The following is a 24,128-nucleotide window of genomic DNA, read 5'->3' as shown; positions in this document are numbered from 1 at the left end:
CCTACAATGTCCAGGGCATTGGGAATAAGATAATAGGTTCTGTCTTTGAGAGTTTTTTTCCAATTACCTATTTTCACTATTTCTTTCTTTTTGGAGTCTAACATATGCTTAAAAATGAAATGGTGACAACAAATATGTGTGTTACATGCAGATGTCCACTGTGTCACATAGCGGGCATCTGCCTGGTGTGGTGAGGTCTAAGCTTCTGGGCCAGCTCCTCCATACACCTGCTCCGACCACATGCCATAAGTTTACAATGTGTGGTCATCATCGAGTTAATGAATTTAGTGTATTGAACTCCAGCTGACTTTTGATCAAAGCTTGTGTGTAAAATGCCAGTCTAGATGAATTCTGCCAACATAAGAAGGTCCTAAAAACTGTTGACAGGCCATATTTATTCTGCAGCAGCATTAGTTATTGCGGACAATTTTCAGTTTATTAGGGGTTTGGGGTTTTTACATAGGCCAATATCTCAAAGTCTTTTTTTGTCTTCTTGTACAGGCGTTTTTGAAGTTCTTCAGTTTTTCTCTTGGTATGTGCAAATTGCCTCTTCAGAGAAAAAGAGGACTTGTACTCTATAGCGCCACCTATTGGAAGTAGCAATCCTACAAGTCACAATCAACCCTTTAACAAGTCGTGCAATATGACTTAGGATAAAAGCCAAATCAGAATCTCAATTTGCAGACACGGTGTTTCGGGCTGTTGGCCCTCGTCAGTGCAAAGTATGAGATCTGATTTCACAAGGTGAGAGGCTCTGGACTGAGGTCTAAGGGGTAGCGTTGGACATCTGGCTGCAGCATCTAATCTAGCCTAAGAGATATCTACCATGAGCTGAGATACATTCCAACCATGTCTCACACTTGGCTCAGGATCAAAACCCTGAGTTGTGTCAGCACCACTGAGCGTTACGCCCCTCTTCCTCTTATAATAGAGCATTGCTCTAACTGGGATTTCCCAGTAATAAGTAGAAATCAGCTGCGTCCCGCCCCAGTGAAGTGTGGGCTGTGCTGTGCTCTGCTGTGCTCTGGTGCAGGCTCCACACAACTCCAGACCTGACTGACACAACACGTAAGCAGCAGCTCCCACAGAGAATGGGGCAGTGACCCCCGCACCTGAGCCTGGCCGGTGGTAAGTAAGGACTATATGACGTTCTTAGGGGTGACCTGGCTCTGTCCTCTGTGTGCACTGTCGCTGCAGTGTGTACAGGAGGCAGACCACATCAGCACATGCCTTACCCTTCCCTCTCCACATAACAGCTTGGATTCTCAGTGTGACTGTAGTGTAAACTGATTTTCAGCACAAGACGTGCAAAATTTGTGAGTTCACAACAGCAATTGTCTCTGCTAGCAGATCTGCGAGAAATCGACAACAGCTCGGCGTTGTCTGTTACGATCCAGAGAAGCCAGGGATCTCAATGGGAGCTGGCACTGGCGAGCGGGTCATTTAAATGTCGCTGTCAGTGATTGACATCTAAATGGGCACTGAAATAATTGTGAGCAGTGATCGGAGCTACAGAGAGCCAATTTCTAAAGTAAAAGTGAAAGCAGCAGATTTTAACTTCTGTGACTGTTTTTCTAGATTAGGATGCTCTATAATCTAGACTATTTGATAATCCGGCATCAATCAAGCAATATTGACATTAGAATAAAGAATATTACTGCATTTATGAATGAAAAAAGCAGATTTAGATCACAGTATATTTTTTTCTATAGGACATCTGTAAAACTGACTGGATTACTGGAACAATCATATACTTTATGAAGACGATTTCCTAATAGGGCTATTACCTGCAGCACAGATTGGAGAGTTATACTGCATGTGCATTTTAAAAGGTAAGACACACAAGCTGAAGAATTCTCTCATTGCTTTGTCTGGTTTCACTTGATAAAGATAATGTTTTATTTTGACATTTTTATTCAATTACTAGGACGCCCAAAATCAGTAAAAACAGGGGTGCTTTGTCTATGTTTCCTGAGCTGTAGTGACCCCATATGTGCAATCACAGCTCTTTCCAGATCTTCCATATACTTGACTGCACATTTTAGTCTCTGCGTATTCAGTTGTTGGGATCAATGCTGGACCCTCATTGATGTCATTATGCTATAAAGGTCGTTCACTGCAAACCCCTTTAAGTGCAATGTTTATAATTTGCAATAGGTGCACAAAAGATTAAAGAGGTTGTCTGGCCTTGGGGTACATAGAGTGACTGCAGACTTGTGAATCCCAGCCCTTGTGATTTTTTCCGACACTGGGAGTCATGTGACTGGAAGTATGTTATTTGCATACTTCCAGCCACTTTCTCACTAGACGTATCTAGCCTCGCTCAATTCACTTTCATTGAGCGAGGCCAGTAGCGTATAGTCAGCACGTGACCGCATGTATGCAAATAGAATATTTACGATAATGCGCACTGAAGAATCCCCAAATCACATGCGATTTGAGGATTCAGAAGTCTGTCTGTAGCCACATAGAGTTTTTAGTCTACTTTTTCCTGTTTTAAGATTTATTTTTTTGTTTTGAGCCAAATTCTTATTTTAAGTTGTGCCTATTTTGAAGTCTAGTTTCTACTTATTTGTCTGTTTTTTTTTCTCTGTTCGCCGCTGTGACTGTGATTTTTGTAGTCCTGATGTGTGTCTGATTCATTATTGACAAATAAAAAACCCCACAATTTTTGCACAAATGTACTTCAGTTCCCTCCTTCTCCCATGGGGGTGTGGGAGTGAGGGTTATATTTTGTAGAACAGAATTTTTTTGCACAAATGTTAGAGCTGAGTGTGACATTTTAATGGATCGTCCGACTTTTTGCTCTAGAAAGGCGCAAAAAAGATAAAATACAAAAATAAAGAATATTTTTGATTTTGTGCAAAATTCATGAAGTCGCATGCATCATATTGAAAAATGTTACGCTAAAAGCCACTGTGAAAAAAGAAAAATGAATAGAAGAGAACTGGTCATAAGAGTTTAGTTTTTGCTCTCATTTTATCCCTGCTGTTCCCCATTTTTTCTTTTTTTAAAATCCGCTGAATGAATCCAGAGATATTGGGTAATTTTTTTGGTCTTTACAAGGGGGTGTGGCTCACAGGGTTATATCTGGGCGTGTCTTAAGACAGCTCTGCATAATGACCCTATGAGCCACGCCCTCTTTGTAGAGACTACAAAAAATAGCCCTAAATGAAATGGCCCATACCTCGGGAACATTATTACCGTTTTGAAAATGACAAAAATTGACTACTCAGGGGAGCCAAGGGAATAAAGAAAGAGCAAAATCTGGTTACTTTTGACCTGGTGACAGATTCTCTTAAAAAAAACACTGAAAATGATGAATTAGCCCTTTCTTTTCCAGATATAGTAAAGTATACAATCCTTAGTAATAAGAACTTATTCCAACCTGTCTTAAGCTATATTCACAGGTCATGTTTAGGTGTGTTTCTAGCAGCACTTTCTATGGAGTTTTTGTAAATCAAAAGACAGTGACCTTGTTCCAAAAATATATAAATGTGATTTGTGATGTTTTAAGATGTTGGTTTAAAAGAAAATAAAAAAAAAACTGTTACATTTACTACATTTTACTGTAATGGGTTAATACACATGGCAGTTTCTGTATGGTGGCACACAGAGTGCCTATTGCTTTATCTTATGGAGCTGTAGCCTTTCTGTGTGCCACCATATTGCACTTCTGAGAAGCATTGTATTCGCCATTGGATTTTCTCCTTGGGTAATGTAGTCCTACAAACATTGCATGCTATAAAACATGCCATCATTTCTTTCTCGTGGATTCTTTAAAATAAAAAAAGCTCTCCTCCTTATAAAGTTGATGACATGCAGAGCTGCAATATGGGCAAATAGCTGGGTATGGGCTCGCTCTGGAGCCGACACAGCCAGAAGAGGACAACTGTGTAAGAACAATAGATGGGCCGTTTGTAGTCCAACAGCTCATCAATCCTGTTTAGAAGTGGAAATGGACCCCCTTACCTCTTGGGCCCTTGTATCGGTGCATAGGTTGCATTAATGGTATTTTTGTCCCTGGGCTCACTGTACTGGAGCCATGAGGCATCTGTAATACAGAAATGTGTGCAAAGACTTACTGAAAGTTTAATTACAAAGTGTGGTCAACTTGTGATTTTAGGAGCCGTTTGTGAAAAATCTGTTTGATGTGTTGTAAACTAATATGTTTTCTTATATATATGTGACCTATGATTCTAACGATGTACATTTTTTTTCCTGTGTCTTTAGAAAAAAAGATGAAGCATTACCTATTGAATTTCTGCTTACTCTACTCTTTGATGAAGGCTACACATTCTGAAGATGGAATGGACTGTCACTGTGACCACATGGATTTTTGTGACTGCTCCTCACAGAAGTTGACTTCTATTCCTTCTACATTGCCAAGACAAATGAAGGGCTTGGACTTGTCTAACAATTTAATTCAAACTATATCAGATGATGAGCTGAAGCCATATGAAAACCTCAGAGTACTTTGTCTATATGGAAATGAAATTCATAGTATAAGCAATAACTCTTTTCAGTCACTACGAAACCTTGAGGAACTGGATTTATCCTATAACAAGTTATCCATCTTGTCGCCTGATTGGTTTGGAGGTCTTCACAAATTAAGACACTTGAACTTGCTGGGCAATCACTACACTGTACTTGGTGAAAAGCCTTTGTTCTCCACTCTGACCTCATTGAGGAATCTGAAATTTGGAAATCTAGAATTTGCTGCCCTCTATAAACAAGACTTTGTTGGTGTGTTGAGCTTGGACGAACTCTACTTAAATATGTCACACCTTACACAATACACCAAGGGTACCATACAATCTATACCACGCATAGGGCATGTTACTGTTGCTTCAAATTTAACTTTCCTTCCAGAAATAATAAGTGATCTTACACATTTGGCTACCTGGTTAGAAATTAGGAATACGGTTTTCAAGAATACTCAGGATTCAGATGTGTTTGCTTTGCTCAATGATACTACAGTGAGGACTGTAATGATTAAAAAGTGTGCATTGAACGACGATAGTTTACCAAACCTAATAGAAATTATACATACCTACAAAAATGTTACCACTCTTGCTTTGGAAGACAGTACGCTTTCGGGAACAGGACGAACTGTTCCAATTCTCAAAGATGAGAACTCATCCATATCAACTATTATTGTAAAGAACCTGCAAATACCAGATTTTTATCTTTTTACAGACTTCAGTTCTGTCTATAAGGTAGTACATACAATTAAAAGTGTCACCTGCACAGACAGCAAAGTTTTTCTCATGCCTTGTAATTTTTCCAGATCCTTTAAGATGATGGAATTTCTTGATCTGAGTGGGAACGTGCTCACTGACATGTTTTTGGAAAGTACAACCTGTTATTTGGAAGGTTTTGGGGCTTGGCCTTCTGTACAAACTTTAAACCTGAGCAGAAATCTCTTATCTTCATTAACCAGAGTGTCAAAAGCACTTTCAAAAATTCCATCGTTAACTTACATTGATTTAAGTCAAAATATGTTTGGTGACACCACTATTTCTTTCTGCATCTGGCCTAAGAACCTAATATACTTAAATATTTCAGATTGCAAGTTAAAACTGATCGCCGATTGCCTCCCTGTCACTTTGGAGATTTTGGATGTAAGTGCCAATCATCTGGAAATATTTGCATCTAATTTAACGAATTTGAAGGAACTCTATATATCAGATAATAGATTGGCCAGATTGCCTGTAAATGCTTATTTACCAAGCCTCACCTTACTGGTTATAAGGGCAAATAGTCTTAATGACTTTTTCCAATCAGATTTGAGACACTTCCCAAATTTGATAAAATTGGATGCAGGTGACAACATTTATTTTTGTTCCTGTCAGTTTGTTGATCTGACTAAACAAAATAGCCAAATACTTCTTGGTTGGCCGGAAAACTATATATGTGATTCTCCTCCTTCAGTACGAGGTCATCAGATTAAAGATGCACATCTCCCAATATTAATGTGCCACAGCACATTAGTTGTGACTGTCTCCTGCATTGTATCAATATTAGTTATAGCCATTATTGTATGGCTTTGTCACTGTCTTCATTGTATTTGGTATGCGAAGATGACCTGGGCCTGGTTAAAAACTAAAAGAAAGCCTTTAAGAGTATCGGAGAGAGAGATGTCATTTGATGCATTCATATCCTACAGTGAAAGGGACTCTGAGTGGGTTGAGAATATGATGATGCCACAGCTAGAAAATGGAGCTCATCCACTAAGAGTATGTATTCATAAACGGGATTTTGTTCCAGGCAAATGGATAATTGACAATATCATTGATGCCATGGAGAGGAGCCATAAAACCCTGTTTATCTTATCAGAGCATTTTGTCCAAAGTGAGTGGTGCAAATATGAGCTGGAGTTCTCCCACTTTCGTCTTTTTGATGAAAACAATGACACTGCTATTTTGGTTGTTCTGGAACCCATTGAAAAGGCAACTATTCCAAAACGATTCTGCAAACTGAGGAAACTCATGAACACAAAAACCTACCTAGAGTGGCCATCAGAAGAAGAAGAACAACATATTTTTTGGGATAAACTCAAAGCAGCAGTGCAACAAGAGGAAAACCCAGAGCTAGAGCCAACTCTTTAATGTTAGGAGCGCATAGGCATCCAATGCATGCCAAAAATGTAATCCGCGCATGTTATTTACCAAGGACGAAGACTTTGTCCTCAATCAAAGGGCAGAGACAGAAATGTGCTTTAGTATGAAGCTGTTTGTATAAAGTTATTTTTAGGGAATATATTGTAGATGTTCCAAATGAAGAATGTACTGAATATGTTGTCATACTTCCAAGAAGAAGACAACACTATCGAAGTAGAAACTTTACAGAGTGAAAGTTAATGGGGAATTTTGTAAAAGAACAACATGAAGTTTTTGAATACTACATACATATAGTTACATAGGCTGCAAAAATTACAGATATCCATCAAGAACAGCAAGGGGAAGGGAAAGTATGTGGATAAAATAAAGGGGAAGTGGTAAATTTTACAAAACCCATGATGAATGAGACATTCTGTGCTATTGGGAAGAATTCCTGCTTGACTTTAACTGATAGTTAGAATGAACACTTAGTGTTCTTGAAAGAGAAGAATTGATGTTACTATTGTATATTATAGATACAATCTGAAATATTCTATATAGGAGCTTTGATACATGTCCTGATTACCCTAGAGAAAACCAAAATGAATGATATCATTTGTTTGTGTAATAATATTAGAGAATTGGACAGGTCAATATGTATTCACATCTCATAAAGATTTATGTGTATGTTCAGTTTTAAACTCTATTGGTTTATAGTGGTCTTTACTACACAAAACAGATGCAGCAGCCCTTTCGTCTGCTAGGGGTCTGATCATTATGCAGTTGTATAAGGGTATATGCACACAACGTATTTTTTCAGGCACATTCCTGAAAAAGTGCCAGAAACAAGAAACAAAAGATGGAACATATGCACAAGTTGTTTTGATATTGCTGTGCACGTCTTCCGTCTCTTGTCACTTCTTTTAACCACTTCAGACCTCGAAAGTCGTGAAGATGCTTAAAGAAGTGACTAGTTTATTCTTCTGGTGGATTCTGTTTGGAAGTCACCACTATGTTATGTATGAAATTTTAAAAAAGCCAGCATCCAAGCTGCTGCAAAAATGTGAAAGACATCAAAGAAGCTGCTTCAGCTAAAACACAACTTTTCCTGAAGAGTCTTCCTATAGCAAAGTTGATGCGGGGATGTCAATGTCTAAAAGATGCTGTGTGCACATACCCTAAGGCTGTCACTTGAGTTACATAATGGAATGGTGGCAAAACCAGAGGGAAGGGTAACTACATTATTGGAAGTCCATAAAAATGAATGAACACGTAATGAATGAATACTATAAGTCTATATGCAGACAGATTTTTTTGAGATGGTTAAAAATGATGAGTTTTTCAAGTGGAATTTTCCTTCTTTGTTCAGTTTTTGCAAGATTTTTTTGTTTCTTAGAGTGTTTCCTGCATAAGAGACTTTTTAATTACCACATCAAAATGGCATTTAAAAACTACATGCCGAGTTACGGCATTTTGCTGCAGTTTAGCAGTGCGGTAAATGTATGCATAGGTTTTACAGGTAAAACATGAAAAAATGCAGTTCACTAGTAAAAACATCATGGACAAGTACTGAATTGCAAAACTATGATAACAAATGAGAGACCATAACCATTGTCTTTCACTACTTGGTTTGTCCTGGTGTAAGATGGCCATATAATATGTCTAATTTTTCCATCTTTAAAGATTGCATCCCAAAGATCAGAAACTGATGGCATATCCTAGTGATATCCTTTAAATAACCTTCATATCTACACACATATAGACAACTTGTTTCATAGATCTTGAAATCGTGCCATGTCAATTGTATGTTTTAAATTTAATTTTCGGGAAGTTCAGGCTCAGAATACAAATGGCTTTTTACTTGCATGACAAGTTCTTTAATAGTTTGCCCAAGTTTCTGCAGTCAGATTTTAGTAACATATTAACTTATAGTGTCTTTGCTTTCTATTCCTGTATTACAGGTGCTTCACTAAATGACATAGAATTATCTTGATCTCTTATCAAAGACATTTTTTTTTTGTAGTCAACAATTAAACAAGAGATAAAATGTGAGATAAAAAAAGCTGTCAGTAATAAGTATCAAAATATCTGTCTTTACAAACATGAAACTGAGCAAAAGCTGAAAGTAAGACAGAAGCCCCTGTGCCCTGTGTGCATACCAACTAACCCCATGGTAGAGCTTTTACCATTTACAAAAGGAGGAGATTGACATATAAGGGTTAATATTTTCTTGTATATTCTATATATTTTTTTAGTATTAACTAGTCTCATATTATCTTTAATACTTGTCATATTTGGTGTAATATTTTCCTATCTCATATCCAAAGGTTCTGAGAAAATGCGTGTAATGGGTAGTACACTGGGAAAGACATAATAGCTAAAAATCTCATAACATGTTTGTATGAAGGAGGTGGCTGATGGATATTTGCAATGGGAACTACATTTGTTCATTGTAAATGGTAAAGGAAAACTGCTTACAGGTGAATAAACAGAAGTGTTTATGCTCACGGCCTGTGTGCATTCTTTTCTCTGAGCACTCGTGATTAAGAGGACCTAGTCCCACTGATGCGCCCCCTGGGCCATGTTCAAGGGATACCCGGAGCCGGATCTGTATGGGGGTAGTAGTCCTTGTGGCGGTGACCCGGTCCGTGCCCAGGGTGTCAAACTAAGTGGCAGTCTATGGCAGTAGATGTTAATTTGATCGACTACGCCACCCGTTGAGTGCGGCTTTGAAGCCGCCGCTGCAGAGCAGTCCGCTGAGGCCGGTGGTATATGTGCAGCAGTGATGGTATAACCCCCAACGGGAGAGGTATGGCCTCAGGGCAGCAGGTGTGGATGATGGGTGTAGTTATGTTGTAGAAAGGAGAGTCAGAGACTTGAGGTGCAGTTTCAGGATTTTTACTCACAGGTGTTCTCTCAGTGACTCTGGCCTTGAGTGACCACCCGAGCCGTGCTGCGTCCACCAGGTCCTGGACTCGGCCAACCCCCAGGCAGTCCGGAGCGTGGTCCTGAGCTTCCCTGTCTCTCTCTCTTCCTCCTGGCCGTTCCCACCAGGGATCCACCTTTGGCCGGCTCCCTCGGGTCTCTTGGTGGTCAAACCTCCTCTGGGTTCCCTGACCCTATGCTTGGTGTGCCTTTCTGGTGGATTTGGTGAGGGTCGTGGCAAATCTTGACCACGACCTCCGGTTCCTGGCTGAGGATAAGTGGCCTCCACCAGTTCGGGTTCCGGTACCCGTGTTCGCCAACCCTTCACCCTTTCTGGTCTGGTTCTGGGTTCTTGGGGTTCCCTCTGTCTTTCTCTCTGGGTCCTTCTTACTCCTCTCTCTCTCTCTCTGCAGGCCTTGCTCTGGAGCTGGGCCCAGCCGGAGCCACAGCTCCCTGTCAGCCCTCCTGGCTGAGCTCCTCTGCACTCCACTCCCCTACTACAAGACAAGACCCTGTCCTAAGATGGTGCCCATCTTATATACTCCCTCTATGTGTGAACCCAGGTGACCAGCACCCAATGGGCTCCTAGCTTTACCCAGACTACTCCCCCTATCTGCCCCTACACTACTGGGATGTTCCACCCCCCTCCCACTCCAGCCAGGGACAGACGCTGTCGTACCTGCACATTTACTTAGTGGGAGTACCGTTGTTCTGTCCCCCGGAAATGGGATGTATGTAGTGCATGCAGCCTACTAAGCTCAGTTCCACACTCCATCCTTACCCGGGAGTGGAATACCACACCTCTGGCTTGAGGTGCACTACCCCTGTAGCAGCCGAGTCCTCAGGGTGCTACATTCCCCCCTGGTAAATCACAGCACGTCCTCGGGCTGTAAAAGAATAAACATTCCAAAAACATACAATTTTTTTTCAAAACATCCATAACCATATAAACATTAAACATTATCAGATTTTAGCTATATAAAACTCTTTCTTTATAATGTTCTTCTGCCTCTGGCCACTGTGCGCTTGTGACCAGGTAAAAGTGCAACAGTCAGTTTAAGAAAAAACAGTTTTCCTATAAAACCAGTAGGGGGCGCCTTAGAAAGCGCAACTATATACAAGGGGAGGTGGCCGCTCTCAGTCCTCGGCCAGTGGGATAAAGGGACATACGGGTAACAGTTTAATTTGCTGGTCCCAACGGGGACTATAATGGTAACAGTTCCTGTACCCTGACGGGTAACTATTTTACAGTTCCATTTACCGTACTTTAGTAGCGGCGTCCTCCTAATACTTCCTCCGTGTACCCTTCAGACCCGTCCGGGTCCTCTTGCTCCTCCTGACACCTCAGCTCTTCCTCTGTCAGCCGGTGTACATGAAGGGCATAGGGTCCTTTGGCACATTGGTGCCGGGTAAAGGTGACCTCATCACCCAGGTAAAGGTCACGACCTCTGTGTCCCTCCGGTAGGTGGGACTCGACATCTCTTCTGGTCACGAAGACGTCGCCGGGGGTGTGATGATCTCTGATGAAGCCCCAACCGTGCTGCAGTTGGAATTTAATTACAGTCCCGGTGGCACGGGGACCGTGGGCTGCACGGGGGTTCCTTCGGGTCCGGCTCTTTTGTTCTGCACTCTTTACTTGCAGCCGCTCCTCGCGGACCCGTCTCTCTCTCCGTTCTCGCTCAAAGACTTCCAACTGCTGGCGGCAGCACTCCGCACGCTCAGCTGTGGCCGCCCGGGTCTCCTGAGTGAACCCGATGAGGTCTCCTCCTGCGGGGTCCCACTCAAACTGCGCCTCCTCTAACGAGAGCGGGGTCATCTTGACGGGCGCCGGAGCCGGGATCAGAGGTTCGCACAGGGGTCTTTCTTTCCGGAGTCGGGGATGGTGGTACTCCGGTGGCCACACAAAGGGCTGCCCATCCGGGCAAGTGTGCTGGGCAAACAAGTCCTCACCCAGGTGCGGCACAGTGGAAGTTGAGGGCGCGGTGGTGGTAGCGGCGCCCAGGTTTACCAGGCCTTGCGACCAGGCTTGGGGCACCCTGAACGTAAAGGGCACCGCGAAGACGGCGGCGCCCGGGGTTACTTGACCTTGCGACCAGGCCGGTGGCTCAGTGGAGGTAGAGGGCGCTGTTGGTACTGCGGCGCCCGGGGGCACTCGGCCTTGCGACCAGGCCGGTGGCGTCTCCTGCTTGGCCGCGCTCAGGGTTGAGGCGCGTGACGTCACAGGGGGCGTGGCCGCGGCTTCTGTTTGAGGCCTAGTCGGGAGCGGTGACGGTGCAACGACGGGCACGGCAGGGGAAATTTCGGGCTCTGCGACGGGGAGCTGGGGCAGGCTCACGGCTTCTCGGCTCAGGGTAGTGACGTCCCCTTTACCTGCTTCCGTTTCTTTAGCTCCTTCCTCGGCGTCGTCTCCGGCCTTGATTCCTCCTGCACCATCCTCAGAGGCGGTCTGACTCCTCGTCTCGGGTGGCGTGCTCCGTTGGCGGGTTCCAGCCTGCAGGGCCATCTCTCTGCTCCACTCCGTCAGCGTTTCTCGCTGCACCTGAGCCATCCTCCATGCGAGGCGCTCCAGCTCGGTCTGCGCACACTCCCGGTCTCGGGGGAGCTGTGCCAGGATCTCCACCAGGCCTAGTGGGGTGGTTGCTTGCAGCAGGCTCCTGACCACAGGGTCGGTGCTGCCTGCCTCTCCCTCCATCTCCGGGTGCGACTTCTCCGGACTCCTCTCCAGACTCCTCCAGGCTGCACCCATCTTCTCTGTTTTGTTCTGTATCCGCCCCCATTGAGGGCGGTCCTGGGGCAACTTGGTGATTGTCAGTTCCAGGGGCAGACCCCCCACGCTGATGGACATCTCAATCATTGCAGTCTCTGCTGGTGGGGGCGGTCTTCGTTTTTGGCGCCATTCTTGGTCCTGGCCCACGATGGGAGGTGGCCTCTTGCCACCCTCTGGCACGCCCATAATGGCGTCCGCTCTGCCAGGGCGGGAAATCTTCTCAGATGGCGGGAACCGCTTCCCAATGGCGGGAAACTCTGTGGATGGCGGGAAAAGACTGCAGATGGCGGGCAAACGGCGGGAAACGATCCGAGATGGCGTCCGATGGCGGGGACCCTCCGGAATTGGCGGGAGACTTCTTTTTACGGTAAATATGAACTTTTCTTCAGGCACGCAGTACCCGGTGGTTGCGGGCACGTTATCCTGCTGACTACGCCAAAGTTGACGCGCCCCCTGGGCCATGTTCAAGGGATACCCGGAGCCGGATCTGTATGGGGGTAGTAGTCCTTGTGGCGGTGACCCGGTCCGTGCCCAGGGTGTCAAACTAAGTGGCAGCCTATGGCAGTAGATGTTAATTTGATCGACTACGCCACCCGTTGAGTGCGGCTTTGAAGCCGCCGCTGCAGAGCAGTCCGCTGAGGCCGGTGGTATATGTGCAGCAGTGATGGTATAACCCCCAACGGGAGAGGTATGGCCTCAGGGCAGCAGGTGTGGATGATGGGTGTAGTTATGTTGTAGAAAGGAGAGTCAGAGACTTGAGGTGCAGTTTCAGGATTTTTACTCACAGGTGTTCTCTCAGTCACTCTGGCCTTGAGTGACCACCCGAGCCGTGCTGCGTCCACCAGGTCCTGGACTCGGCCAACCCCCAGGCAGTCCGGAGCGTGGTCCTGAGCTTCCCTGTCTCTCTCTCTTCCTCCTGGCCGTTCCCACCAGGGATCCACCTTTGGCCGGCTCCCTCGGGTCTCTTGGTGGTCAAACCTCCTCTGGGTTCCCTGACCCTATGCTTGGTGTGCCTTTCTGGTGGATTTGGTGAGGGTCGTGGCAAATCTTGACCACGACCTCCGGTTCCTGGCTGAGGATAAGTGGCCTCCACCAGTTCGGGTTCCGGTACTCGTGTTCGCCAACCCTTCACCCTTTCTGGTCTGGTTCTGGGTTCTTGGGGTTCCCTCTGTCTTTCTCTCTGGGTCCTTCTTACTCCTCTCTCTCTCTCTCTGCAGGCCTTGCTCTGGAGCTGGGCCCAGCCGGAGCCACAGCTCCCTGTCAGCCCTCCTGGCTGAGCTCCTCTGCACTCCACTCCCCTACTACAAGACAAGACCCTGTCCTAAGATGGTGCCCACCTTATATACTCCCTCTATGTGTGAACCCAGGTGACCAGCACCCAATGGGCTCCTAGCTTTACCCAGACTACTCCCCCTATCTGCCCCTACACTACTGGGATGTTCCACCCCCCTCCCACTCCAGCCAGGGACAGACGCTGTCGTACCTGCACATTTACTTAGTGGGAGTACCGTTGTTCTGTCCCCCGGAAATGGGATGTATGTAGTGCATGCAGCCTACTAAGCTCAGTTCCACACTCCATCCTTACCCGGGAGTGGAATACCACACCTCTGGCTTGAGGTGCACTACCCCTGTAGCAGCCGAGTCCTCAGGGTGCTACACCACAATTACTGATAGGACCACCCACTGTAGTGAAAATTCCAGAAAGAGCAGAGGTTTAAACGGTTAAATCACAGGTTATACAGAATCTTTTCTTACAAAACTATATATCAATTTGCTCAGCTCCCCCTGCTCTATAACAAGGTGCCTGCAAATTGGACCACATTTTCATGGTGACAGGTTCCCTTTAAGAGTTGCTGCAGAGTTGCTTTCAGGGCTTCCATCTGGATCTACCAATGGCACCATTGACTATAATGAAGCAGACGGATTCACTGTGTGCTCTATTTGGCATCATTTTCAACAGCGATGAGGATATATGGGTATAGTGGCACTTCGTAGGTAGGTCAATAGGACCTGCTGCGAATAAGACAGTTACCACAAGTAGTCAGTGTGGATGTTAAAGCAAATAAAATAATTTGCGCTGGGCCAATAACCAAATAAAGGTAAGGAGATGTAATAAATAAAATAAATATGATTTTTATTAAAGAAGTTTTTAAAAAATATTTATGTAAAATAAATACTAGTGAGTAAAATCCAGGGTATGGCATATATTTCCTTGGATGGTGGTTGTGCCGATAGATTCCTGTTTGGGACTTTGTCGGTCGTTCCCTAGTGAAAAAAGAGACAATAGGAGTGAGCTTACCTATTTTGTGATAGGGTGTGTATTTAGGTAGGGGCTACACTCTGTATACCTGGTGGCTGAAAAGGGGAAGAGGTTTTCGGCCCTAGGGGTCTGGTAGGGCGGTTCAGGTGATGGTGGCTAAAATAAAGGTGAACAGAGATTTTAAAAAGACTGCAAACACCAGACTGGATGTTATATTGAACTGAAGAAAGTGGTTACCTGAGTGTGGTAGATGGGGGTGGGATATTGAAGAGGGTAGCGTTCCTTAGGTCACTCAGGTGAGACAGCGGAATACTGCAGGCTATGATTAAGGTGACAAGGTTAGAGGAATAAATGCTTGTGCCTGAAAGGGAAAGGGTAGAAGGTTAACAGGTACCTATTGACAATGACACTGGTGCCTGCTGAGATATCTGGGTGCTGATTTCCAGATGAGCTGAGCTTGTAGCGGGGGCCTCTGGTGGTTGGGGTGACAGTTTGTCATATGGACCTTATCCGGTGTAGATAACCAAAGGAAATTGCTGCCGGTGTCGCCGGCGTTAGTCCAGTGTAGTAGGGGGACAGTCCTGATTTTGACGTGGAGGTGGAGAGCAGCGCTCTCAGTACTCTGTGGAGTACGTGAAGATTGTGCCCGCGATGCTGCGGCGGCGTGTGTGTGAGGAATGGCGTCCTCTGCCTGCCGTGATGATATGAAGGTTTTGGTAAGAAGGCTTACTTACCGGCTTGGAGCAGGAGCTGCGGTGTGTCCTTGGGTCCTGTGTGTCCTGTGTGGAGGCGTGGAGGAGCGGAGTCCCGGCCAGTGACTCATTCTCCTAGCAGCTGGTTAGGGGTGCCTGGTGGTAGGTGAGCACACGCTGATCCGGCTGGGACCTGTGTGATTTAGCGGCACGTGACCTGTACTGGTACGGAAGCTGGAATGGACCAAAAAAGCGACGCGTTTCAGAAACTACGGTTTCCTTCAGGAAGGAATCAGTTTTTGAGGAGGGCACAAAAACACAGTTGATTAGTATGGCCTGCAGTGGGAGCCCTATTCTGATTTGGAGTATACTTCTGTAAGAACTGTGCTCTGCATTGCTGAGATCATACAAAGTGTTGCTCAAATCTAAGCATAATACAGATGGTTTCCCTAAATATGAGAGTAGTTGGGCCAGTGATGGGTAACGTCTGTTATGCCAGTTATGACTTGTTCATGTTAGGGTATGTTCACATCATGTGTTCCTACCTAGCAGTCTGTAAAAATCGGACCGCACTCGAGTGTCATCCAAGTGTGGTCTGATTTTTTCACGGACCCATAGACTTGAATTGCTGATTTTGATCCAACCCTCTTATCAAAATCCAACATGTCTCCGCGACCTTCTAGGTCTGAGAAAAATCACGGACATGTGAATGGCCCCATAGACTATCACAGGTACAAGTGCTATCTGTAAAAATACGGATAGCACTTGTACACGAAAAACGGACGTCTGAATGAGGTCTATGATTGTACTCTTACTGACAGTCTATAACTGTTAGGCAACATTCACACATACACGTCTATTTTTGCATCCGTGTAAAATTAACCATTTTTCTGTGATGTGTTACATCAGTTTTTTATCATCATTTTAAAAACTGAAGCAGGCAGACTCTCTGATCTTTTATTTATCTAATAATGTATTAGTGAAAAATGGGTATCTGTATAAGAGTAATACCTTTATTGGCTAATCAGAAAAAATATATTTGCAGATTTAGAGCACAGGGGCTCCTTCATCAAGCAAGTTTACAAATGAATGCGTGAGTTAAGAGCACACCATGTAAGAGATGTAAGAGATGTTACAACAGGACATTTGTGTATGGGGTGGATAGGGTGATGCTGCCTAAAGATAAGCCAAGGTTTTTAAATTAAAGTTTTTGTTACAAATAGAGAGGTGGTGGGAGTGATGGCTTAAGAATTTGGTGATCTGGAGTCAGTCTAGTGGAGGTGTGAAGTGTGCTAATATGGTACCACAATATAATTTTTTGTATATAATGAAAAATGGATAAAAATAGATGGATGACTAAAGTACAAGTTCTGAATCTCATCCAATCCGATTTTAAATGAAACTCTATGGGTCCATGTGCTGTCGGGGACTAAAACGGGCTACACACCGATGTGTCACATGGATCTGTGAGTGTACAATAGTATACTGTGTGTCAGCTCATCTGTGCAAAGTGTAACTGTCATTTCAGGAGAACTTGCAGCAGAATGTCTGTCTTGCCCCAGCTCCTCCCTTCTCTCTCCATAGACTTTTTTGGGCAACAACTGTCATCTCAGTGGTCTGATAACCTGTAGTCACTGAAGACAGATATTAGCAGTAAATTGAGAGTGAGAATGAATGATTAGTCGCAAAGAAGGAAAAAAGCCGATTTCATTTTTAAAATATGAAAAAGTTTATTATCTTCACTTATACTATTGATTTATGAAAAAAACACCATTACTTTTCAATCCTGGAGGCTGTGTCTGTCACTGCACCGTCCTTGAGTTGGAAGTCTTAAAAAGGTCAAAAAGCCACATACAAAAGTTATTACTCGCCTACAAGGCAAGGTCCCCGTATTAACAAGACCTCAAAAGTCCCGCCAAAGGCAACTAAATGTCAGTCTGACTTTGGAGACTTTTCTAATGGATTTATTCAGAAATAAATGTTAACAGAATTTATGATGCCAATAAATGTGTACATGTAGAGATGGAGGATGAGCCCTCACAATAATTTCTTTTGATGGGTCCAAAGTCCCCTGGTCTGACATTGCCTATTTGCAGATATAATAATATCTCCCAACTTGCAGGTAGATGGTTATTTAAAGCTGATCTGTCACCAGATTTCACAATACAAACTACCCACGTTATTAAACCTTTCCCAGACCAGATGAGACTGGTGTACTTACTTTAATAAATCCACATTCAAATGGATTGCTGATTAAATTGTGACTGGCAGAACCACTTGAAGCACTGACACAGATCTTTCTGTTTGTTTAGTAACTAAGAGTGATATTTTGTATAATCTAATATAGGTTCAACTTTATGAGAAGGAAAAAACCCAATGTGCACACTTGTAACTTCATGCGCATTTCTCTGAGGCTAAACCTGGCAGACACTTTTCAAGCCTTTTCAGGAAAGTGTAGGTCTGTTGACCAAAATGAATATTTGCACCAAATGAGGAGAAGTCCAGCTACACCTGTGCATCAGCATGACTTCTAAAACTTACCACTGGCGGACACAGACAGAAAAGGGCCCCTTTCTGTGCAAGAAAACTATATGGGCCCTTTGCAGCTCAATTGTTCATTAGAATGCACCATTCCACCTGCTTTGGGAATAGAAATGGGTCCTTTACCTCTTGGGCCCCTGTGTGGTTGCACAGGTTGCATCAATGATATGTTCACTCCTGTAACTTACTAACCCTGTGGTTCAGACTTGGCCATATATAGACAAGGGTAATTGGAAAATTGTACAAAATATATATTAATTAGTGATGAACAAATCTATTGAAATGAAAAAAGCAACATCTTTGCCGAATTTGGCTGGTAAATATAATTCACGGTGAACCAATTTGCCACAAATCAAAAGTACTCCAAAGCTTCCAAATTCTCTGAAAATACACGTGTAACACTCTGAGGTTTCCTAGGACTGTATCTAACCCATTTCAAGCTCCTTAACACAAAACCAGCCTATGTAATGTCCAAGTGATGTCAACATATAAGGCTATGGGGCTACAGATGGTAACCAGTGGGAACCAATAACCTGTTTAATACCACACTGCAATGTTTGACTTTTTATGCTTTTTAACCATTTTGCTGCCAATATATATATATATATTTTTTACACTTTGTGCATTTGGTTATTTGGTTGCCAGGACAATTTTTAAACCCACATACCTATATATTTTCTGAATGTAGACACCTGGCACATTGGCATTTTGACAGTCAGCACTTTATATATACAGGCATCTTCATGCAGCTAAACTGCATGAAAGTGACATTTTGTTTTATAAAAAATGCATAAAAATTGTTATCAGTGGCTAAAACGGTTACTAAAACGAAAAGTTAGATACACTGAACCACCTTAAAATCAAAGTTTTGCATGTGTCCATACATGCCACTTAGGCCTGTGTCTACATTTCATCTATCGTTATAAAATCATCATCTGTATAATATCACAGAACGATCTAGATAATATGTCTGCCTGGGAAAAAAGATGGCAGACGAAAGTTTAAAGGAAATCTGTTAGCTGATTCATGTTGTTCAAACCACGAGCAGCATGAATCAGGGACTGGGTGCACAAATGCAGCCAGATATATATTTTTTCTGAAATGTTGGATCATAGTGTAAAGATCCAGCGCCACTTCATGTGATTGACAGGTCTCTCACTATGGAAGAGACCTGTCAATCACATCTAGCAACACTGTGAGAAGTTGACCGGGGGCGGAGACAGACTACACTCGGCTATTCCTAAGGTCCCCAGCAGGATCATTAAACTATACTTTCCCCGAAATGTTGGAGCGTTACAGAGAAAAATGACCACATATATGCAAATCGCGTTCATGTAGCCACGTGAATACAGGGCCACTGTCGTAATTCAGCAGTCAGTCTGCAGTCACTTTACCCCTTAGATGTTAGGTCTAAGGGGTAACTTTTCTCCTTGTGGAGAGTGACACACCGACTCTGGCACGTCAAGGTAAGGAGGCTTATTCGTCGTGCAATGCTCCTCTGGGAAATTTAATATGCAAATTGCCTCTTCAGAGAAAAAGAGGACTTAAACTCCATAGCGCCACCTATTGGAAGCAGCAATCCTACAAGTCACAATCAACCCTTTAACGAGTCGTGCAATATGACTTAGGATAAAAGCCAAATGCTGCTTCCAATAGGTGGCGCTATACAGTTCAAGTCCTCTTTCTCTCTGAACAATGGACATTCGTCCATTTATTTTTGGGTACATTAGACTTTTATAAGGTCAGCACAGCAGCATTTTTTTACATTTTTAAGAAATTCTCTCAGCAGGAAGTAGGTATTTCAGTATCAAAGTCTACCATAAAGAGAAGACGTCTTGAGAGCAAATAGCAGCCATTGCCTGCAAAGGATTCTCTACGAAGTATTAAAAATGAACATTTTATTTATAGAAAAGTTAATTTGTCCAACTACTTTTGAGCCCCTGAAATGAGGAGGCTTTGGTTCATATTATTTTCACATATTTTTGTTCAACCCCTTTAATTAAACCTGAAAGTCTACACTTCAATGTCATCTCAGTTGTTTCATTTTAAATAAAAAATAATAGTGGTATCTCCAAGATTCGGTCACAGTTCAAATATTTCTGAACCTAACTATATATGTCTTAGTATGTTTGCACAAAAAAAACTTTGTAAAACACAAAAATATTTTTGTGTCGCCAGATTCCAGTAGACATAACCTGTTTATTTTTCTGTTGTTGGAGCTGTATGTATTCCATCTTTTGTGAGACAATGTGACGTAAAAACAGCTTTTCTGACATTTTTTTTTTGTATTGAGAACAACTCCAATCAGAGAAGATGTCATCTATAAGGTACATGGGTGTACATGTTTATTTGTGATAATAACTGCATGTAATCAGTTCTGTAATTAATGTATAGTCTGCTGTTTGATGTTAACAACAGCTTTCAGTATTTCCTTACCATTGTTAACTTCTTCATGACCTATGACATATAGGTAAATCATGGGTCATGATCCAGCATTTGATGCGGGCTCCGGCGCTGAGCCTGCATCGTCTCTGGCACATGACAGCTGATTTGATCAGCTGTCATGTGCACCTAACAGCTGCAGGTGGAATCACGATCCACCCGTGCCTGTTTGCATGTTAAATGCCACTGTCAATCTCTGACAGCAGCATTTAACACGATTGCGCTAGAGGCACGTCACAAACCTGCGCCCCTATCGCATGATCGCGGGGCGCCGATGGGTTGACATGACAAATGAGGGTCTGCAGAAGACCCCCATGCTTGTCATTGCAGATCTCCTATGATGGCCGACGTTAATAGGAGATGATGATTTTTGCTAAAGCCCTGCTATGTGTAGCACAAGCGATCAGACGTTTGCAGCCTCAAGTCTCCTAAGGGGACTATTGAAGCAAGTTAGTTCTGGTCTGGTCCCATACGTACCTGTTATGGTGCAGTATTCATGTGACTCGCCCCCTGGGCCGTGGGGCACTCGGATCCGGGCAATAGGGAAACGGAGGGAGTAGTAGTGGCAACCCGGTTCCGTGGCTCAGGGTGGTCAGGCCAATGGTAGTCTGCTACGTTCTGCTGATAATGTCCGACTACGCCACCCGTGGATTGCGGTTATTAGGAACCGCCGCTGCATGCAGACCGCTGGGGCTGATGAGGTGTGCAGCTAGGGTAGTGTGACTCCCCACGGGAAGAGTGCGGCCCCAGGGCAGTATAGTGGATGGTGGGAGTGATGGTAGTGAGAGTCCCAGTGCTGATAGTGCTTGGGGAGCAAGGAGCACACAGACAACAGGTTGCAGTCCAGGGTCTTTACTAAACAGGCAAACTGACCCACAAACAGTCCCAGCTAGGAGGGGACCTGGATGTCTGAGAGCAACGGGGAAATTGGCCCTGGTCAGGGTGAGGGTGTAGGCCTACCGTGCTTTCTACGCTCCTTCTGGCTATCTCCTCCTGATAGGGTAACAGCCCACGTTTCCGAGCTTTCCGTGCTTTCTCGCCTGTATGGCCTGCGACGTGGGTTCCTTTCTGCTCCCAGCCTTGTATGGCTTTACTGGTCCCTTCGGTTGTGGCAGGGCCTCCAGGCTTCTTAGGCCAAGGAATGTACAGTCCCTTGCGGACTGGTTCTCTGCTGGGGGATGTGGAATCCTTCCAGCCTCAGACACCAAAGTCTGGTAAAATTAAGTCTTTTCTCTGCCAAGACAGGCTCTCTTCGCCTCTTGTCTCTGGCTTGTGGCTCTCCTACTGCCACACTTACTCTTAGGTGCAATCAACTTTCTGTCCCTGCTCCACTCTGGGACACGTCTCAGAGCTGAGACAGGCTTTCCAGTTCTCCCTAACCCTGTCCCCAATACCAGCTTTTATAGGGGCAGCCTGCTCCCCCTACTGGCCTGAGACAGGAGGCATTGCATGCTAATGTTCCCCTAACCAGAGAACCTCCCCCTTGCTCTCAGACACAGCTTTATTACACTTGTGGCATCCAGGTAGGGTGACACATTCCCCCCTAGTGAAATTTAGTACTCCGGGACTAAACAATAAACAAAGACAATATGCATAACAATAAAACATTAATAGACAGACGACGCACAAATTGAGTTCCTAAGGTCACAGTGTGGTCTGTGACCAGGTGTCCATATCACCAAAACAACGGGAGCCTTAACCAGGTGGGGGTCTGTCCTACCCCAAGTCCTTCACAGTCTTAGTTCATTCCTGGGTTAAGCTCCGAACGCAGTCCATACAAGGTCCCGGTTATAAAAAGTCCATAACCTGTGAGTCCTTACGGTAGCTGCAAGAAATTGAAACACACTATTAATAAACATGCAGGTAACTTGGCAAACATTTCAACATTTGGCAACAGGGTTATTTACTATTTAGTACACTCTATATTCTCCAGCGAGCGGGTATCTGTCCCTTTGTGCTCCTGGTTGACCTACGTAGTCCACTGTCTGGTGGTGGACCAACCTGGCTTTCCCCACTAGCGTTAGGGGTACAGCTACCAGCTGAATGTACAGGTAGGGCAGGCAGCTGTCTGCGGGTTCTTTGGCTTACCGCAGGCATGGCAGGCTCACTGTCAGCAGAGGGTTGACTCTCCTGGGCTGCTGGTACAGGCTCTTCTGCCTCTGGAACCGCTTGCTCCTCTTCACCTTCCGGCTCTGGTGTTGGTTGTTGCTGTGCCGGTTGCAGGAAATGCAGGATGGGTACCACTATAGCATCATTTATGCGAGTCCAGGACTGAGGGAACTCTCCGAGAACGGTGCTGATCATTTCTTCCTTGTCCTCTGCGGGTTCAAGGTCACTCTGATCCTCTTCTGCACTACGGAGTTGCTCGGGGCACCTTTTGAGGTGGTCTCTGGAGACGACACTAGTGGTTTCTCCTCCGTCCTTGGTGATTACGCACACCTTTGGGTTGTCGTGGTCAGACTGCAGTACGGTGTAGGGTTCCCTTTCCCACTGGTCGTCCAACTTATGTAGCCTTCTTTTTCGCTTTAGGACTTGCTCACCAGGTTCTAGGGGACCAGCAGGGGCATGTTGATTGAAGAGTCTTTCTTGCTTCTCTCTCACCTGGGCCAGGCTCTTCTCCACACTCTCCTGTACCTTCTTGTACTGCAGTTGCCTTTCCGTATCCCAGTCCGCATCCGGGGAGGTGTCCTCAGGTATTAGGACTCCCATCTCCAGGTCTACGGGCAGCTTACCTGGTCTAGCTCGCATCAGGTAAGCCGGGGTGCAGTTTGTAGCGCTCACCGGGATATTGTTGTACATGTCTACCAGGTCCGGCAATTTTTCTGGCCACAGGCTGCGTTCCTCCAGGGGCAACGTCTTCAGGAGATCAATGACTATATTGTTCATCTTCTCACACATCCCGTTGGTTTGGGGGTGGTAAGGCGTTGTCCGAATCTTCTTACAGCCATAGAGGTTGCAGAACTCCTGGAAGATTTCAGCTTCAAACGCTGGACCCTGGTCTGTCAGGACCTGTTCCGGATACCCGTGTGGACGGCAGAAGTATTGCTGGAAGGCTCTGGCCGCTGTTTGGGCTGTCAAGTCCTTTACCGGGACCACCACTAGAAAACGGGAATAGTGGTCCACGATTGTCAGGGCATAGATGTATCCAGACCGGCTTGGAGCCAATTTGACATGGTCCAGAGCTACCAGCTCAAGAGGCTGCGTGGTGACGATGGGCCTCAAGGGTGTCTTCTGGCTGGCACGGTCCTTCCTCCTTAGGTGACAAGGGCCACAGTCTCTGCACCATTTTTCCACAGCTCCTCTCATGCCGACCCAAAAGAACCTTCCTCTTAGTAGGAACTCCAGTTTATTCCAACCGAAGTGTCCCGCTCTGTCATGGTAAGCTCCCAGGACCATGGCTGCATCTCGCCTTGGGACCACGACTTGCCAGGTCAGCTCGTGCGTCCGGTGGTTAACAATCCTTCTGCACAACTTGCCTTCGTAGAGGAACAGCTTGCTCTTCTCCTTCCATAGCTGCTTGGCTTCCTCTGGGGCATCTGGATCTAGGCGGGCGTCTTCCCGGGTCAGCAGATCTTTCACCAGGCGGACTGCAGGGTCACTATCTTGGGTCTCGGCCCAGCTGTGGTGAGGTAGGGGATTCATCATCACAGTTGTTAGATCCTCCTCCTTCACGCGGTGAGAGTGTTGAGCGGCTCCATACCGGTGAAACGCGGGGAGTTCTACCTCTTCCAGCTCTTCTGGGTCTTCGTCACCTTCAGGTAAGTGAGGCATCCTTGATAGGGCGTCCGCGTTGGCGTTGGTTTTGCCTGCCCGGTACTTGATCACGAAGTCATAGTTGGAGAGACGGGCCATCCACCGCTGTTCCAGGGCACCCAGTCTTGCATTGTCCAGGTGTGTCA

General features: G+C 45.0%; 1 protein-coding gene across 1 annotated transcript; it reads left to right on the top strand.

Moving 5' to 3' along the window:
* Nucleotides 1-931: 931 nt before the first annotated feature.
* TLR2 (toll like receptor 2) lies at nucleotides 932-9,109 on the top strand. The gene is made up of 3 exons (XM_073645235.1): nucleotides 932-1,128; nucleotides 1,713-1,832; nucleotides 4,234-9,109. The coding sequence occupies exons 2-3, from the start codon at nucleotides 1,817-1,819 to the stop codon at nucleotides 6,609-6,611; spliced, it is 2,394 nt and encodes a 797-aa protein (XP_073501336.1). The 5' UTR covers nucleotides 932-1,128; nucleotides 1,713-1,816; the 3' UTR covers nucleotides 6,612-9,109.
* Nucleotides 9,110-24,128: the final 15,019 nt, after the last annotated feature.

Source organism: Phyllobates terribilis, unplaced genomic scaffold (genome assembly GCF_046119375.1).
Source record: "Phyllobates terribilis strain yellow unplaced genomic scaffold, ASM4611937v1 Scaffold_1__5_contigs__length_1240528914, whole genome shotgun sequence".
NCBI lineage: Eukaryota > Metazoa > Chordata > Amphibia > Anura > Dendrobatidae > Phyllobates > Phyllobates terribilis.
Note: the sequence above shows the minus strand (reverse complement) of the source record. Positions and strands in the feature narration are given on the sequence as shown.